General features: G+C 41.1%; 1 protein-coding gene across 4 annotated transcripts in view; it reads right to left on the bottom strand.

Annotated features, from left to right (window-relative positions):
* The window catches only part of GRIK1 (glutamate ionotropic receptor kainate type subunit 1), a 159,743-nt gene that overhangs the window by 9,184 nt on the left and 130,596 nt on the right, over positions 1–19,963 (bottom strand). For all 4 annotated transcript variants that reach the window (XM_026857964.1, XM_026857956.1, XM_026857972.1 and 1 more), the window contains 4 exons: positions 16,060–16,178; positions 11,703–11,920; positions 6,365–6,590; positions 1,813–2,063 (listed from right to left, as the gene is read on the bottom strand). In XM_026857964.1, the coding sequence (XP_026713765.1) occupies positions 1,813–2,063; positions 6,365–6,590; positions 11,703–11,920; positions 16,060–16,178 (814 nt within the window). The remainder of the gene's footprint in view (positions 1–1,812; positions 2,064–6,364; positions 6,591–11,702; positions 11,921–16,059; positions 16,179–19,963) is intronic.

Here is a 19,963-nt window from a genome sequence, read left to right as displayed (position 1 = left end):
ATTTGTACTAAACATTTTAATTAGCTGCAACATATTTGAAAGATCTCCTGACACATGAATAAAACAAAGGTATTGATACATTCTTTATGCATTTTGTGTTAAAACTGTTCTATAGGGTTAAGTACTAATGAGAAAGCTGCAATATGTGCAAAATACATTTATCCTTTATCTCTGACTTATTCCGAAACAGGGATGCTTTGATTAATAGGGCCTGCAAAATTGCTTCACCTGAGCTGCGTCTGTTGTTCATAGACGGTGCCATTGCCTTTATGAGGGCTTGCTTAGGCACGTGTGGAGATGTCTGCACAGTCAGGCACTGTCCTCTCCTGCAAGGATACTGTGAGGACCAAGTCCACTGACATTGACATTAGGTGTCATGGACCTAAACTAATACCAAGTGCCATTTGGAAAATTACGATGCATGGTAGGATTCAGCTCACTTCCTTTCAGCTGCCTGAACAGCAGGTATGTAGCCTTAGCTAATGGTGAACACTTACTAACAGCAAGGAGATATAAGTGATTTATCCTATGCAAAATCAGATGTTGTCCTCTTGAGGCCCTAAGCCCTGGCTGTTTGTTTTTACTCAGGTGTCAATCCCTCTCATGTCCCAGCACCACTACTGTACACAGTGTAAACTGCATCTCTAAGACCGAGTTCAAAATATTCTCCTTCTTCTCCCATTCATCCCTGCTGCCTTTGTTAAGGTTATTTTTCTTGACAGTCATTTCTGGCAGCCTTGCAGGATTACACCTTGGATGAAGAGAATGAATTGCCCATGGAAAAGCTCCTGCCCTTCCCATCTAGAAGTGCACAGTGAGCTTAGACAACGCACTTCGAAGTAGATGCCTCATGTCTAGAAACCTGAAGTTAGGTGATATGAACCCATCTCTTGGTGATTGGGTCAGGGGCCACTGATCCTGTAGTGCAATATGACCTTCATCCCCACATTAAGTCTTGAAGTGAAGAGAATCAGGGTGGCTATAGCAGTTGAGCTCAACAGGGCCACATCAGGGTCTAAGACATGTCCAGAACCAAACCAGCACCAGGAAAGGCAGCCAGAGTAAGAGGTTTGGCAGACAACTTCAAGAACAGACTCTGAGTTGCTGCTTATGACTTGTCTCTTTTACAATGGTTGGTGGTTTGGTAAATGGGTGTTTACACTCTATTTTAATGATTGATTCTATCTCACAAACTGCTGTAATACTCAAGGTTTGATTTATACACAGCGTTTCCTTTGTTTTTCCCTCTGCCCTTTTAAATTGCTCATTACGCTTCAGTGGAGCTATCATCAGAATTTCCTTGGCTCCATAATCTTACTTTACTGTGGCATCCATCACCTTTCCGTGGATCTTCCTGCTTTGAAGTGCATGATTCAGCACAGTGTGTAAACCCCTGGCTGTGCAAAAAATGCTTTCTAGAGCAAGAGAAAAGTTACACTTGGGGATTTGGAAGTACATTCTTGTTGTTACTCAATGGGCTGATGCTAATGCCACATAAAAATCCCCACAGTTGTGTTTTATTCCATTCCAATATAATTTATACTTGAAGTCTTAGAGATCAAGAAGAAACTGTTTGGGAAATTAATTGCTCTTATTCTGCACTGCCATACTAAGCAGCACTAATTGGACTGTGGGTGAGGTACTTCCCTGTTCTTATTAATAAATTATTTGTCTTTAGTTCCAGAAATGCATGGTGAGAGTTCAGCAATACAAAGTCTGCACTCCAGCAAAGGGACATGTAACTCAGTCACCTCCACATCCACAAACCTCAGCCTCTCAGAAACATAAGCAAGATGGAAATGGATGACTCACCTGCTCAATATCACTGTTTTTCCTTGATTTATATATAAATTCACCAATGGCTACGAACACCGAAAGAACAAGCCCTGCAGCGAGCACTATGAAGATGCCCCCAATATTCTCCACGCCGAGAGCGCTGGCTTCTTTGCTGTCCTCCTCAGGGCAGCCATTGCCTCGCCACCACTTTTCCTTCATCATGTGTAGCTTTCCCTCCTCCTGGAGCTGGAGGATGGCAATGGTGATCTTGTCTCTATAAGGAGACCCTGCAAGGTGAGAGCAAGACCCATCAGTGATGCTTGCAGCGAAGTGAAGGCAGGAAGGGAGCAAGCTGCTGCTATCTGAAGCAAAATTGCTCCCTTATCATGGGATTGATTATTCCAGCTAGGAAGTCTTGGTTTCTCTTCGCCTGGAAGAGGGAAGATTACTATCTGTTGGTGTCTGCCCTGGGGACTGGAAAGCAGAAGGTTCCTTTGGTGCAGTTATTTGTTTGAGAATTCATTATAATTTCTAGGGTCTCCTACTGAGGTTTATTTAAGCCTTGGTGGTGGGTTTTCTTGCTAAGTAAATCCTTCATATCACGTCTGAATATTGCTTTCAGCATCCTTTGAGACTTTCCGCTTTGCATCTCTTCTATTTATTTCAACATGCTTATTTTTTCCACTGTATGTAAAATGAATAGATGTCTAAGAAAAGCCCACAGTCAGTCAGATACATTCTCTTCTCATTTATACCTGCATAAGCCCAGAAGTCCACTTCAGCTACCTTACAACTTATAAGAGCACAAGGCGGCCGAGTCTTTTTTTTTCACATGACTTGCAACAGTATTGGCACTGCAAGCTGAAAATAGCAACTATTTTATGCTTTTTATTTGCGGGCCAGCAGTTTATTAAATGATGTGTCTTCAAGCTCAGTAGCATTAATGGACCTGTACTGTACCTGGCAAATAGCTGGATCACACCGGGCAGTTCAATCTATTTAGGTTTGCATCTCACTCACTCTGCTCTGGCTCTCTGTCTTCCAAAATCTCTGCCACCTGTGCTGCTGCAGAAGCACAAGTCTGTAGCCCTAAAGGAGGGCGAGGGAGAGGCTTGCCTCACGCCTCACTTCTGGAGCAGTGCCTAGTTAAAAGCGATTGCTACCAATTATCTTTTCCCATGTTGCCAGAAGCTGAAGTTATCAACAATAATAGCAGCAACCCTGATATTAATTGTGATAGACAAGTGGAAGTTGGTTTTGGCATTGAGAGAGAGACTTTTCTTTAGGGGGCAAGGATTTTATGATAGCAAGCAGGAGAGGGTTACAAGAAAGGTTGTTTGGCTCTAAAGGTTTATATGTGCCCCAAACCCTGCCATGCTGGACTTTCTACAGTTGGAAGCCTTTATCGTCTGGGCTGAAATACAGTGTTGTCAGTCCTTCATCCATGTAGCTAACTACCGTCCATCCTTTCATCTCCTTTAGCACAGTAATAAGACTATTTTCTTCAACCGTAATTTCACCAAAAGTCACATTTTGTTGCAAGTTAAAGTGGTTTCAATTCTCAATGCAAGCAAGGTAAACAAACTTTTAAGGAAGAACGTATGCCAGAATTTCAGTGATAGCGTGGTACACATAGATATGGACACCTAATAAAAATCTTACTAGGCCTTCGAAAGTTGGCCTCCCAGCTTCAGTTTTCTTATACTACCATGAAGAACGTTATTAAAAATACTTGTACCATGAATACAAGTTCCCTTCTCTGCTTTCCATTTCCTTTAGCCCGCAGTACCGTCTGAGGAGAATCAGTGTGAAAAACATTGCAGTTCTTCATTTGTTGTGCCAACACTCAGCTATTTTTTAGTGTATCTTACTGCCAGCACTAGGACATGCTGTGACCACAGATGCCAAGAGACATGTGTCAGATTATACAAAGTCCATCTGGGAAGCCAGCAATCAGCAGCCACTGCTTGAGGTAGTGAGCTTTCAAAGGAAAATCGACCTGCTGTAAGAATAGATGATTTCTATGCATGCTATTAAAGAACCAAAACCAAACACAACAGAAACCGAAACAGAAACACGTTCAAAACTGTCTCTACACAGAGAAATTAATTATTACCACTGCAAACAGCAGCGCCTCTCATAAGAAAGAGCAGAATTGTTTCTACCTTAAGAGAGGTTTGTCACCCTGATATATGGAGTCTATTAGGTTGTAGGACTCATCTGTTTTCCCTTGTCTGAAAGGACATAGCTGTTAGGTAAAGTGAAGCAGCCTGAGTCACAATACAGGATTTGTGTGGATGTTCATTCTTTCTTGTGATGTTTCTGTTGCCAGCAAGATTATCACAACTCCTCTTGAGGGTAACAGGTACATCTATATTTCTAGGCGTGCTTTTAAAGTTTGTCAAGTGTGCCTGAAGTGTTGGATTGGTGATGTTTTATTGGTGAGCACTAAAAGTGCACACAAATGCATCTCAGCACCTTTCTGAATATTCAGCATATCATTTATGGCCTCTGAGCTATTAACAACCTACCTCTCAGGCCAAGAAATGCATCTATCTACTTTCTTATCAGTCTCCCAAATAACTGGTAATAGCTTTAGTTTTAGAATTACTAGCATCAGCACTGGCAGTGATGCTGGAATTAATACCTGTCCTGACACCTATAATAATGTTGCTTTCTTCAACTGGATTCCTCCCAGGGTGACATTTCGTACAGGTTTTGCTTAGAGGTGCTTTTGTACAGCAGTATTCCAGAGTGTGTTAAGTTCACCACCAACCACAGCTGCAGATTTTTCATTAGTAATGTTTTTTTGCCAAGAATCTGATGAAAACCATCCTCTTTGTGACCCATTGGCTCCGTAATAAACATAAATGGAAATGTTTGCTGATGTGCCTAAACGTCCTTCAACCTAACTCAGCACAAAGAATTAGGAAGACAGGCTATATCTGCAGTTTTTTACTTGCAGAAGCTGCTCTGATAAATAAAATAGTACATTTCCTGGCTTTATATAAGAACTTTCAAAAAGTCTTCTTCCTGTTTCTTTGGGAATCAAATGGTGATGATATTCAGTTCATTCTCTAGAAATTTTGGAGTGCAAGGCACACTTCTGCTGCTGCAAACCCTAGCTGTCTGGTTTGTGCATTCCCCTGAAGGAACGAATGCAGACCAGTTAAGACTTACTGAAACTTTGGTGTTGAGTCTTTTTTTTTTTTTTTTTTTTCCATACAACTTCTGCAATCGACTTGAATGCTATGAGAAAAATAACCAAGCCTTTGGGGTCCATGGGAATAGTAGAAGGATCTCCACGACTTATCTTGTTTATGAAATCAATCTTTTAAAAATTTAAGATGCCTGATCATACTGAATTATTCCACAGTGCTTGGAGATATCTATTCCCCTGAATCTTCCTGATTTTCCTTAAGAAAAAATTAAGGCACATTTATCATACAAGAAACATCTTATAAATTTATTTCACAGCTGTATTTCTAATGGATGCACTCTCTCTGAGGATTACCATCTGTTCCAATTATGCCTTCATTGTTCTTGGTTTAAAGTGTGGCAGCTTTATAGCTGCAATGAAACTCTTGCTGTACATTTGTCTTTATTCAGAATTTTAGCTTTTGTGTCATTTTACTAAGGGTGAGAAGGCTGTTCTCACATAGCCAGTGGAAAAATATACTTAAAATATTATCTATATGACAATCTGTCTGAGGTATGGAGTAGCATGAAGAATCACAGTTCAAAGTGCAGTGGTGTTTCCCCCCTTATTTATATCTGGTCTGTTACATATGTGTAAACTGATATTGCCTTGAATAATTCCCCTGAAGACAATAAAATTGCATAGCTATTAACTGACTGTGACATGGTAAATGCGTATGTGAGCAGTATGGAGAGGGATATTATACAGGAAAAGGATCTAGCTGCCCAGTGCTGATTATTCACAAGAATACAGCACAAAAACCTGACATGCTTTCTAATTTTCTACAATTAGAAAATCTTGAAAAGGACATGCAAAAAAGCTCTACAGGAGAGTTCACAGACACTGGGAGTCTTAAGACTCTACTTAGCTCAAAACACTGAAATCCTTGATGCAGAACCTTGTAACTGCTTCTTGCTGTTCTTATGTATTGCTCTGAGGTCATGGAATAGATCTGAAATTAATGTCCTTTCATGCAGTTTTCTTTGGGATGTGTATGTTGGACATAACATTTATGCTGCTCATTTCCATTTTCTCAGAGGCACTACCTGATCTCTCAGGCTAAATGGATTTTCAGTAGAGTGACTTGCACCTTGAGCAGCACAGAGGTGCTACTCAGTTTGCTACGAATGGGATGCTCCAGAAGGCAAGCAGGTCACTCGACCTAGTTCTGCAGGTGTAGCCTGCACTGCTATATTCCCTCTTGCTTGCAGAGACTGCTTGCAAATAAGCAGGGCAAGAGTAGATGTTTTGCCTAAAAGGAGTCTCCTAGGGTCTGTTTTGTTGAGAAAGATTTCTAGAAGACTAGACATGATTCCAATGGCCATCTGAACTTCTGCAGGGGACATCGCTGGGTGTGCTTCACAACACCTGTGCTGGAAAGCATCTTACCAATAGGGGTTCCCACGCCGTAGCCTTTTGAGTCAATGAGCCCTCCGATCTGGGTGAGATTGCAGTTTCTCTGAGTCACGTACTCTATGCTGGTCGACTCCATTAACAGTGCGTAGTCCGTTGTGAGCACACGCTGGATGCCCTCATCATTGTTCTTCACCAGCGCTGTCTGCTGCCTGCTGCTCATGAATGCCCACATCTTCTCATATGTTGATATTTTGGATTTCTAAGGAAGGAAAATGAGGGCACAGAATCATGCCAGCACCCAAATTACACTTGTAAAATATTCCTCAGCCTTTTGTTGTGACCTATGCCAATAGCACATCTTGAATGAAAGAGAATTGGTAACAGGGTTTTCCTTCCAGCAGCCTCTCTCTCTTACTGTGCTTTATGCTGAGGAATCTCTTTTCATTCCTTTGCAGTTCCAGGCACTTCGTTACTGGCACAACTGTGAAGTGCTTGGAAGTTTTCTGGGCTAATGCTGTTACATGGATTACAGCACAGTACCCAGTTAAACAGTGCAGCTGGATACTGCTGCACTCAGAAGCAGTGCTTCTGCCTATCAGGGTAAACACACTACTCCAAAAGCCTGATGGTGAATAAAGTACTGGCTCTTTTGTATTGATATCACTTGCCTAGAAGTCATGTAATTCAAGGATAGAGCTTGAGAAACAAACCCAAAGCAGCTTCTAAGCAAACTTCTTCTTTCATTGCAATCAGATTTAAGAACTTCATCCTTCTCCCACTGAAGTTAAGGGGGAGCTTGCCAGGAGGAGTGTATACATGTCCTGCTTCAATGCCCAGCTGCACAGGGAAGAGGGATGCCAGAAGCCCCAGCTACCTCTGTACAGTGTTGAACATCCCTTCCTCACCATTCCTTTCCCCACAATGTGGGAGCTGTGAGGGACCCAGGCACCCTGTAGGAAAAGACAGTGCCAGTGCTCCCTTGTTCTCACTTCTGCCTTTGTTGGACGATATAGAAAGAAAAACAACCTGCTCAGGAATGTGCTGGAGCCCTGTGCCTGCTACCTTCATGATGTGCTACCTACAAACCAAAAAAACCTTCAAGCACTTGAACATTACAAACACAGTTAAGTGTCTTTCTTCCTTGTATGTTCTCAAACAACACTGAGCACATAATGTCACTTTTGGATTAAATATCAAGGTAGAGCTACAGACACATGGACCATTAGAAACTGTCAATAGAAATAATTTTGTCTCAAGATGGCAAAGTCAACCATTGCCAAAATACTCTGTGCTGCAGCCTAGCATGAACCAGACACAAGCAAACCAACTTTTTTATGTAAATATGAATTGAAAGCCCTCCATACATTCAGGTTTCCCCAGTTCTGGGGCAGTATATTCTCACTTTCTTCATGAGTCCTATCTTTCATCTATAGGCATCATAGCTGATTTTAGTCTCATCGTGTGAAGACTGTATGTGTTTATTACACACCAGTATCTGGGGGATTCTTGTGAGAAGTTGATTTTCTGGTTCTTTGAGTTTTAAATGTCAATATGCTTCACCTCTAAATTCAATAGCTGTGAATGTCAGCCTAGTTCCACCTAAGTTTGGTAAGCCACAGTTTACCACTAAACTTTGAAGATGGTTAAGTGGCTCTTTATTAGCAGAAAACATTTTTACTGTTCAGTTTGGAATATTTTTTGAAATTGATAAATCTGAGCAGTAATTTAGCCAGATGGGGGGGGGGGGGGGATAGATCATATGCCAAATTCTCACTTTTGAATTCTCACTGAATTCAGTGGAAACACATCTGCACATCAGAAGGTAGGAGATGGCAAGAGCTGCAACATGAGGTTAAGACCTATTATCACAGAGGGGCAAGAAAGCAATGGAAGATTTAGACATGTTGGAAACAGAGCAGGACTGCAGTCTGGAGAAATATGTGTTTGTCATGATTTGTGGATGTGGAACATCTTGCCTTCAGTTGGACTTTTCCCAAATTTGGACATGCATGCAGATGATGAATGCTGCCCGAGATCCTCGTGGCTCACCTGCCTAGAAGTCCATCCCTTTGCTGGAGCACTCCTTAACTGTCCAGGCCCTGTTTCCTGGGTATTTCATCTGGTATGGCCAGTTCTGGTCAGTGAGAAGGCTGACTCTGAGGTTTCTCCAAAGTCAGAACTCCATTTTTTCCCCATAAATAATTTCAATTGCTTTTGTTTTTATTCCTCCCATTACCTGACTAGAAAATATAGTTACTGCCGAAACTTTCTTGAAAATATTGCCTCTTAGCCATAGTTTTCCTGGGACAATATTACATCAGGGATACTAGTGTAAGGTATTCAAAAATTAGTAGAAAAACACAACTGTTATATATACATTAGGCTAAATAAAAAGCTATGAAAGTTTGAATAAATGCAATTTTTTTCAGAAAAGCAGTGGAAGTACCTTGCTTTTCTTATATGTTCCGAACCTGCATCCCATCCAGTAGGTACATCGCATAATAATCATCTTTCAGGGGCTTCCTACTTCTACTTTAAGCACAAAGTCCTAAACCAAAGTTCTTTAGAGTTTGCTTCATTCAGGATCTTTTTCTGCACTTAATGTCTTCAGAAATCCTTTTGTCATGTGTGTCTCTTACAGTCCTGAAAATCACACTCATCTGGTCTTTGCATCTTGTGTCCTACATGACAGGCACTCTCTTGTTCCTCTCTCCTCCGTATCAAGGATCACCCTGAGTGTCACAGTTTTGCTTTAAAAAAACTGTTGGTCTGAAAAGAGTCTGCTGTTTCTCTTGACATTTCTTGGATTAAGTACTGGGTGTAGCCCTCAGATAAATCAAATCTTGCAACACAGGAAGCACTTGAAATAATGACCCTTCTTTAGTGCAACTCAGCCCTGCACTACACTGCTGCAGGACATTTTTACTGCTGTTGCACCTGGTCGAGCTGTTTCCTCCTTTCCCTTTCCCTGTGCCTATCACATCAGCACTCCCAGGTGGCAGGACTGCCTCTGCAGCACAGGCTACCCATCGTGAAAAGCACCTTTGACCACAGCTCAGCATCTCCAGCCCTCAAATTGGAGGGGCATGTCTGCCAGAGGGTACCCCTGGGCACTGGGCTGCTCCCAGAGTCTGTCATGGCACAGGGCAGCCCGGGGGAAACTGTCCAGGTCAGGCCAGGACTTGATGCTCCCCAGAAAGAGGCAGAGTTATTTCAGGTGTCTTCTCTAGAAACATCATGGCAAAGGCACTTTTTCTTAAACTACACTGTAATGCATGTGCAGCATGGGAATGGGAGTAACTGCTGCCTAGAAACCCTTACTCCTGCCTTCTCCTAATTCCCAGGTCCCTCACTGGTGTGGAGGGGTGTGTGTGTGCACACATACTTACTTAGCTCGGGAAGTATATGCCATATTTAGCAGTCCAAGAGAGGCAAAGTCATGCCCTCACAGAGCACAGTCTTCCTTTTGCATACCTAAGTATCTATCGTATTTATTGTACAGAGACATACTCTGGTGATTTTTTTTTTTTTAAGTTTTGGACAGCATAAAGAAATCTAATCTTGTGAGGATCTTGAAGGGCTGCTGTAATAAAAATAGTACCACCTTTTATATAGCACTGTGTGTGTCACACTGGTTTACAAGTGTGATAAATGGTATTTTTCATGCATCTTTCACTATGTCACTTCTACTCTGCTGGAGAATCCATCTCCATTCTGCAAAAAACCTAATGTCCTTTCATTTGTGTTTGTGTACATGTGTATTTCAGGCACAAGTAAGCTCATGTATAGCATATAAATATTTAATCACCTTGTCTGGATTTTTTTTTCGGGCTTACATTCTTTTAAGCCTACAAATTTTAACCTCAGGGATTAATGGTGCAAAAAACACAGTGTAAAGCTGAAAACAGCTCTAGAAATTTGTTCTGAACTTCTCATATTGAAATTCAAAAGCTATTTCCTCTTAAAAAAACATGGAATAAACAGGTTTTGAAGTTTTCTCTCTGACACTGAATTTGACTTCAGAATAGCAATGACAGTGACTCTCTTTGGGCAGTGAAGAGCACTTAGACCAAGGGTTTGTCCCAGAGTCCTACAGAAGGTGGCACAGCTGCTTCCTCCTGCCTTATATTCCTGATGAGAGTCTGGTACTTGCCTTACAGGGTTTCCAGGATTATCTCCATATGGGTTTCCCAGCATATCATAATGGAAATGTCAGCCCATCGTTTCAAGAACTGAGTATAACAAGACTGGGAAAAACACTGAAGTTTGTGCATTTCTTTCAGCACGGAAACATTTCTATTTGGCCACAGGAGAGCCATTACAAGTGCAGTTCACTCCTGACAGCTCCAGCAGGGTTAGCTTACCACCAGATCTATTGCACGATTGAAACATCCTTGATGAGCATTATTTGTTTTGAGAGATGACCCAAATACTTTAGCCAAGATCTTTTTTGTGTGTAAGGATTTTGCCTGGCATAAGGGCTTGTGGTTAACACCAGGCAAGGGGCTTGGGCTGGAGCAGGAGGCAAGAGGGCTTGTGTGTAGCACGAGTTATTTTGTCCCCCATCCTGCTTCCCCACAGTGTCTCATCCTCTTCAAAGGCACTGCATATTTGACTATCTATAAATGCCATTCTTAGATGCTACAGTCAAAATCATGACACTGGTTCCTTCAGTGCTTAACTTCCCTGCTGAGACTACCGATGAACTGCTAATTAATTCTAATTGTCATAGGATTTTTGTGCGTATATCCTATATTTATAGCTTGTTGGCTTTTACGTTGACATTTTATGAAATTAACCCATTTTGTAAGTAATTAATACTAATAGTGAAAAAAAAATTGCAGTCATCTACAAAGGAATTAGCCACAGAAAATGATCTTTTACTTACAGATGTGTTCATGTGTGTATGTGGCCTGTATATTAATAGTGTCTGTAATATTGACCACAGACCATTTTAAAAAAGGGATAAACAAACTTGCATTTTGACTGCCTGCAGTATGATTGCAGTGCAAATGTGACCTTCAGAAGTGATCTTAGCCAAGTGGCTGGAAGAAGCTGAGATCCCACCCTGAGAAGTAACCTGGAGGGGAATGACCACAGGTCCGTGCCCTGGTTCCCTTCAAATCCTCCCATCAAAGGCACGGTTTTGTCCCTCAGAGCAGTACAGCATCAGATTGTTTCGCAATATGTCTTGCAGGAAAATGTCCCATCTTTTACATTAATAGTGCTGAAGAATCCTCTATGGATTTGGGCAAATGATGTATTTACCTATTATGCTAACCCTTTCAAATGTTTTGATTCCTCCTCACCATTTATCGCTGGAGGGCCATGAGTTGGTCCAACCATACAGAGCTGGCTGATGTCATCTTACCTTGAAGAAGGTCATTGTGGAACCATCTCTAACAGCCCCGTACTCTATCTTGGTTTGCTTTGCCAAATCATCTGCTGAATCAATGGGGGATTCCATCCTCTCCACGGTCAGGAAGGCAGCCAGGTTGGCAGTATAGGATGAAATTATGATTAAGGTGAAAAACCACCATATTCCTCCAACTATTCTGGTAGAAAGAGCTTTGGGCATCAGCTCTGATCCTGTTACAATATCATCAAGACAATCAGATTAAAATGATGTTGAAAGATGCCTTTCCTGATACCACAGACTGCTTTTAGACACAGAATGTTTTTATGAGCTGTAGTATGATAAAATGATTTAAACAATAATCTCACAGATGCACAGCTAACATTTATAATGGCAACACACTGTGAAGGGGAGGTATGCCATGATACATGACAAATGGAATTATCCTTGGGTCTGAGTCCCATTACATCTCTGAGCTAATACTCATTGTGATATTAACCTCTTACATCCCCAGCAAGCTATACTAATATTTTTGTCCATTTTCTGAATCCCTTTTTGCCAGTATACAGTACTCAATTTTTTAACTGGAGAACATTAGCAGAATGTTATGCTGCTTGCAAGCTACCTGGCAGAAGTAGCTTACAAGAGAAATTCGCCCTGTGCAGCATCCTAACAACACACCTAAGCAGAAACAGGGCGATCAATATGGTTCCAGTGAACTCGTTGGCCTGTGTGAACCTGAGCTCAAAACCCAGAACACGTCTTATTGCAAACATGTGGTTTACATTCAGAAATTCAGAGGGTGAATGGATGTATCCTTTGGATCTACAGGGCAATGTGAAGTTTTGGACAGTGTATTTGACATTCATTATGCATGAAAAGGTTTCAGCAGATCTACCTGCATGACACACCAACAAATACCAAAGTGATCTGCCATTGTCATAAAACCCCACAGAATAGCACGTGTGGGTGTTAGGTGCACTGAAACAGCTTCTAAACAGACAATCTATTTACGCCACAATGTTACTTCTATTTCTAAGCATTCTGATGCAAGTTCTGTGCTTTTTTTTCTAGAGGTGTCCCCACTGAACTTAGCTCATTATGTGGGATTCAAGGATCTGGTTCAGCAAAGCACTTAGACAGCTACTTGAATACTTCTGATTCAAAGTTAAGCATTTGCATAATTATTTTGTTGATGAAGGATGGACTTAAGAAGGTGCTTAAGTGCCTGTAAATGGAGATCTCAGCACATAAAGTTTTTGATGTGACAAACATATTTCTATTACTGGAAAAGAGTATTGACATATTATCTCTCCCCAGCTATTTAATGATTTCTCTAAGAAATTTCAACAAATTTCAGAGAATATTTTCAGACTTTGCAAAAACTCTGAATGTGACTTTTGGGGCAAAGACTGAAAGGGTAAAAACTTTCCAAACAACTAGCAAACAGATTTAACTTAGCTTTGTAAACATATACACATGTCTCTTAAAGGTCAAAGCTAAGCATAGCCCAAGGGTTTGAGTAGGTTGACAGAATTGCCAAACTGTGAGAGCAGATGCTCTTCCTGTGCAGCCCTGGTGCTGCATGGATTTCAAGTTAAGCCAACAGTCTAAAAGCAAAAACTCTCACCTGAAAATTTTGAGTCCAAATGTACTAGTTTCAAGAGCTGTAGCTCTATCTGGGTTTATGTTTGGGGTCTGTTACACTTTCTTGCTTTTCAGATTAGATTTTTTTATATATATACAATGAAATCTTTTTCTGTCTTGTATTGCTCTCAGGAAACGTGTGGTTTTATTTCTAAGCTGGGGTTGACCTGCAAAAGCTGGCTTCTAGGAGTGCTGATTCAGGTCATCTTGAAAGTATTATTTCTTTTAAGATTAGACAGCTATAGAAATATAATTTCTACACTTGGATGCAATATCTAGCTCTGACATATTCATCCTGGTAATGCATAATAGCCAGATACCTTGCAGGTATCTTAATAAGTAACCATGAAATCTGCCAGTGCAGCCTTACAGCAGCACAAGACAGTAGTCGGAGGAGCCCTGTGTGCTGAATTTGTGGGCTGAGTTACCAAATCTCCTGTGATTTCCTCTAGCAAAAAGTTGTTTGTGAAAAAGCAGCAGAATACATTCAGTTCAATTAAACTCAAAACGTCATAGTCAATTATTCAGTGAGCTACTGTTTCGCTTTTGTGAGCACACTCTGCTCCCAGCTGAACACGCGGGCCCAGAGTCTCTTTTGATCATTCCCATGATTATTTCAATGTTCACCTTTTCGAGGGCTTTGATTCCAGCAAAAAGGATTGATACATGCTCCACGCTCACCAGCTTCGCCCTACACTCCTTAACCAGATATTCCTGGTCTGACCCATTGCTGGGCTGAACTGGGGCTCTCATGGATAGCTTTCCTTTCTGAAAGTGATAGCTTCTCTGAATGAATTGGATGAAATGTGCCCTGTTTGGATGCTTTCAGAGTATGCATAACACATCTGAGACTTTCAGGGGAAAAACAGGGGAAGTAACGTCTAAATAAAAAACGTTGCTAGCAGACTCAGGGTCAGAGACAATACTTGCTGAAGTCTCTCTAGTGCCTTTTTATGGCAGACATGACAGCCAATCCTGATCCAGACTTTGCTCACGCTCTGTAGAAAAGAGAAAGTCTGATCATCACATTTTAAAATTTAATAACAAGTGGCTTCCAATCAAGCATAACAAGCAGCTGCTGCCAACAAGAAAGAGCGTAACACTAGATGCAGAGTTTCACAACCATTCACATCATGTTCAAACTCTTCACGTTAATGATGATGCACTTACAATCACACGCACCACAAGTTTGTACATGGAAACATTTGTGTAGCCTTACAAATGTTCTTTCTTTTTCTTTCTTTTTTTCTTTCTTTCTTTCTTTCTCTCTTTCTTTCATTTTGTTTTTAATCTTCTTGAAAGACAAGCAGAGTCTGGTTGGGGCTGACTGTCATGTACCCAAGGTAGTGGTAACGAGCAGACACTGCATCCCACAGTTTGCTGTGGATGATGGTAAACTCCAAAAAAGGCAGTACATCAAAACACAAAATCCTGGGGCACTTTCACACACAGGGCAATCACAGTTATATACACACACCTGTCTGATACTGTAAAACCTCAGGCTGTGTTTTACTCATAAATTGGAAGGAAAACAAAACAAAAAAGCAAAACTGAACAGCTCTTCCTTCATCCAACCTCCTTCAAAGTAATTTCTATGAGGAAGCTCTATATCCTGTCAGTAGATTAGTGCACCAATAAAAGCAAGTGCATCTTAGGTACAATACAAACTTTATTTTCTACCATATCTATGAATTTTTTTTTTTTTTTTTTTTTTTTTTACTGCTACTCATATCTGTTAAAGAGGGAAGAATAAACTGTACCTGGATGAATGCAGAGATGGTTTTATATTCCTTACTTAAATGTTTAGGAATTTAATGCCAAGGTAGTGCTGGGCTTTCCTCTGGATTGCCTTTTTGGTTGTTGTAGTGGGGTGGGGTTTTTTTTGTTCATCTTTGATTCAACTTGAAATGTTTGTCAGAAAATATTTTCATTCTTTTCAGTGGACCTCAGTTTTGGTGAATAGTGATTTAATTGGAAACCTTAGAACATACACGCCATAAACAAATGTGTTTAGTACAAATATCTGTTTGACTTCGCATATGGAGTAAGCTTCACTGCCCTTCCTTGTCAACTGAGTAAAAATGTCAGCTGTTTCCAAAACCATCAGCAACAGGGACTTGTGACTGGGTTAAGTTAATGCTTCTAGGGTTGGATGCATTTACAGAAGGATGGGACTCATACCTGCAGAAAAGCCATAAAAAAAAAGGTTTTGTTTTGGTTTTAAACAAAATGTTTGACAAGTGCCAACAAACTTAACAACCCTTCTGAAGAAAGAGCATCTTTTTTGTTTGGCAGTTATAACCGTTTTTCTAGGGTAGCTAAGGCTGTTACTATTTCTGTTGGGATGGAGCCCAACATTTTTCTGTTGACAAACCTCTTATACCAATAAACTCAACTTCAGCATGAAACACTTCATATCCTTCTTGTGATTATTTTACATTTCAGCTCCAGAAGCTCCCATGTGACCCTGTCCGCTTCCCTTTCTCTCAGACGCTTTCTCTCCTTCCTCCTGCTGCAGCCCTATTCTGTGTTTCACAGGTAGGTTCCCCTCCTCTGCCTGCTCCTGCTTGCAGCAGCACGTCGTTTTCTTCCTTTCTTCTATTGCTTAGTTTCTGAGATCAGGTTTTACAGTATATGCTGTATTTACAGAGGGTGGAGTTTACCAGCACAGAAGCCCTTGAGCAGACTGTGGGACGTGTGCGATAACGAAGTGTAACCGGTGTACCTTGCTGCATGAGAGCTCCAACTCCAAACCAGAAACTATTTAGTAAAGTAAAATTGTTTTCCACCACATCTGAGTCTGGGTTGCACGGGTGGGGGTTATACCATTCATATGGTGTAAACCTGTGGCAGTTAACAGAAACAATCTGTAAACATCAAATAGAGTACACACAGCGGCAGCAAACCTGCTGAACAACGCACAAAGTGAATAGGTTAATGAAGGAAACAAGAAAAAGAAAACCTCAGCTGAAAGGCTGTCCACAGGACATCTCACAGCTGCCTCGCACAAGCTGTGGAGCAGCACTGCAGTGCCAGGAGCCGTTTTCACAGTCCTGGATGTAGCACAGGGCAACTACCTTACTCTTCCGGCTCTCAGGCTAGAGCCCTCAAGGGTGAGGCTGCTGCAGTACCCCACAGCTTCCCTGCCCGCACTGCTGACAGACAAACATTTGCAGGGGTGTGGGGACAACTGAAAGTCACATAGCTGCTCCTTGGTAAAGCGTTTAGAAAATAATGAAGGAGTAGCAGCATTGCTAGCTGTCTGTAGTTGAGATGCTCTTCCCGCATGAGGCTGCAGCGGCAGCAAAAACAAAGCTGCCAATCATTTGAAGGCGTTTGGGAGCAATTGCAGTGCCAGAAAGCCATAGGGCCACATTGTCGGCATTGCTGGGAGAGAATTATACAGAGAATTGCCTTTAACAGAAGAACTCTGTTCTATTCCCCATGCACTGTCCTGCAAACCGTGCCCTTTCTGCTCTGCACAACACTTGGCAGAGCTACATTAAGGACCGTTTCTCCCCAAGGTACCTTGCCTGCTGTTGCCTCCCGCTGCTGCGTGGCTTGCTGCATACTTTCTCATGAAGTTTATGAGTATAGCTTTAATTGACAATGTCATGCCAATACATTTTAATTACAGTTTCAACAATATAATTAAGCATTGAATTTATGCACGGTTGCAAGCAGAGTGCCTTGCTTAGATGAAGTAATGAACTCTGATAATAATGAACCCACTAATTGAAACTGTATGTAGCTTAGGATGCTATTAGCCGCGCAGTATTACCATTACTAGTGAAATAGTATTAAAAATCCTAACAAAAGACACAGCTTTCAGTTTCAAGATAGAACAGTTCTGCATACACCAGTTAAAAGAAAAGCAGTCACCAAGATATATGTTTCAAATTTGTGCTAGAATAATGGAAGCAACTGTTATGTAGTAACAAAATCGTTTCCAATTCAGTTCATGCACATGGGGGGAAACACTTCCTTAACAAGAGACCCCCAGTTAGGAGCTGTAGGTTGCCTGAGCTGCCAACCACCACAGAAGTGAAGAGGTCCCATGCCGAGTGTTCCCCAGAGGGTCCCACAGTGTTAACACAGGAAAGTAAGAGGATGTACAAGTAACCCTGCCCTGACCTGACTGGGAAGCCCAAGGCTGGGATCTTGCATTGTTTTAGGTAACAACCACATCCAGTAGTTTGGAAACAAATGTCTCCACCACCAAAAGAGGAAAACAGCCATTGCTAGAACGTGGCAATGAAATTCTTGCAGCAAAACTCTTTCTGCCAGACCAGAAAGATTTTTTATAGCTCTGGGTATATATTTTAATGTGGTACTAGGGCATATATTTCTTTTTCACCTTGAAACAAAAGCTGATTTTCTTCTTGTTTTTCTATTGCTGTGTTCAGCTCTAAGAAGAGGCTGGCTTACAAATCAGCTCTATTTCACTGCTCAGGTCTTCTGTTTTCCTGGACATTTTCCCCCTCTTCAGCAGTAGCTATGCTGAGGTTTCTGATAAAGACGAGATTCTCAAGCTCAACTAAGCACCTTTTTATATAGTCTCTGTGTGACATTATTCACCACTGGTGGTTACCTCAGCTACCTAGCTCTGCCATCATTGACATCAAGAGCACAGCTGCTATGGCATTTGTAGTAAAGGGAAATTTTGACAGAAAACATCTTGTTCACTCACTGCCAGTGTACTTAGGAAAAGTGCTTTGTCAGTCTGTAACCCTTTGCAGTGTTTGAAGCTTAAAAATTAATACAACAATGATGGGGCCACGTAAGGCTCAAAGAAATGAGAAATTATTCAGCTGCTGAAGAGCCTGAAGAAATAACAGGAAGATTATCCCAGTCTATGAAAATTATTCCCAAGTATTTGTCTTCCATGAACTGATGTCAAAATACTGTAACCATTTAATTTACTGTGGCAGTGTTAAAAAGGGGATGCTTCCTGAGGTTCTTAAAACCAATCTAACCAATATTTGCTAAAACACTTGGCAAATCTTACAGAAATCTTGATGTATTTGGAGATGTGAACAGGTCTAGATGTAGACTATAAGAATAGCTTAGCTTTCTGGAGTAAATTAAAATTTTTAAAGTAAATTCAGATGTCATATGAACACAGTTTTGTGTACTTCTTCAGCCTATGTAGTTACGATCTAATTAGGCACTGCTTTTAGGCATCAGTTCAAAAAAAGCATTTATGTCAGAAAAATATTCAACATTCAGAAAATTATGTTAACTGTTTTGCTGAACTAGTACACTCTTTTCCTCAAATAGGTGGGATATTAAATGATATGCAAACTTGATTTATTTAAGCTGTTACAAGTTGGGCTTTGTGCTGTGTGTTGTGAATGTGGGGTGGTCTATACCTCTAATGATATGCAAGCCTTTTAGCTAATTTTAGCCACATTTTACAAATAGGTAGGCTTTAGAGGTTATTATGCTCCTGCAAGTGTTGTGAAACATTGTGGTAGTAGCCCCACTAGGAAAGAAGCTGCAGGGTGAGCTCACAACTCGTTACGTATCAGTTAATCCGCATGGGAGAGATCACCCATAAATCCTTCAGCTGCAGAGAAAACAAACAGACAGACAAACAAACTTCAACTAGTAATCACAATCCACCATGAGACACAAATCTGTAGGGAAATCAGGGTTCATTAGTTATGCTGCTCCTGGAACTACTGCTTTTTAAAAAGACTTCGGAAACAAAGGTATAACGCAGTTACACAGGGCGAACCTATGGGTTTACCCAAAGGCTACACTGTGATTTGGAGCAATATTTAACAGTCAAGAAAGAAAAGCAAACAGGTTTCACAGCTGATGATTTGTGAGCACTGTGCTGTCCTTCGGTTTGCTCCTGGCCACGCGTCTGCACATAGGCAGCTCTGCAAGCAGACAGAGGACCCTGATGTTTCTTGCAAAACTGTTGCTGTTATTTTAAAAAACAGAAGCACCACGGATATCTCGGTCTTTGTTTTCCCTTCCACCTGTGCTGAGGTGGAGAGGATGGTGGGATGTTTTTAGTCTTGGCACACAACTGCAGAAAAGACAATCTGTCACAGTCGAGCAGATTTAATAGTAGTCATGAATGAGATCATGATTTCTGTACAGTAAGAGTTATTATTTCTGGTACAGTGAGACACTGCAAGAGCTTGTGGGAAGTCATGCCTAATTTTATAGAGTCCTATAGATGTCAGGGGTGGACAAACCCTTTCTTTTATCTTGGGCCAACCAATAGGTTAACTCATGACCTCTCCTCCTCTAATTCCTTCCTCCTTCTTTACATTCTCAGTAATTTAAAGGAAAAAGCAAATCCCACAAATTTCTGTACTTTGATACCAGTATTGAAAGATGCAAACAAGCAAAGCATCCACTTAGGTTGTCCACCTGGAACAAGGGTGGTTCAGTGGACCACGGAGAAATGTGTATCTGCGGTCAGTCACTCTCAGCAGAACTGTTCATGTGAGTAAAGGTTTTGGAAGCCTGTGTCTTTTGATTAAAAGAAAACAGTGAACTGGAGAAAAAGCAGGAAGAGCTTAATTTGACCTGGTCACACAGATGTGGAAGTCAGGCACAATGTGCTATATTATTATAATTAATGATTCAGATTACAATTATTTTATGAC

The sequence above is a fragment of the Athene cunicularia genome (assembly GCF_003259725.1).
Source record: "Athene cunicularia isolate RWA chromosome 1 unlocalized genomic scaffold, athCun1 chr1_part1, whole genome shotgun sequence".
NCBI lineage: Eukaryota > Metazoa > Chordata > Aves > Strigiformes > Strigidae > Athene > Athene cunicularia.
Note: the sequence above shows the minus strand (reverse complement) of the source record. Positions and strands in the feature narration are given on the sequence as shown.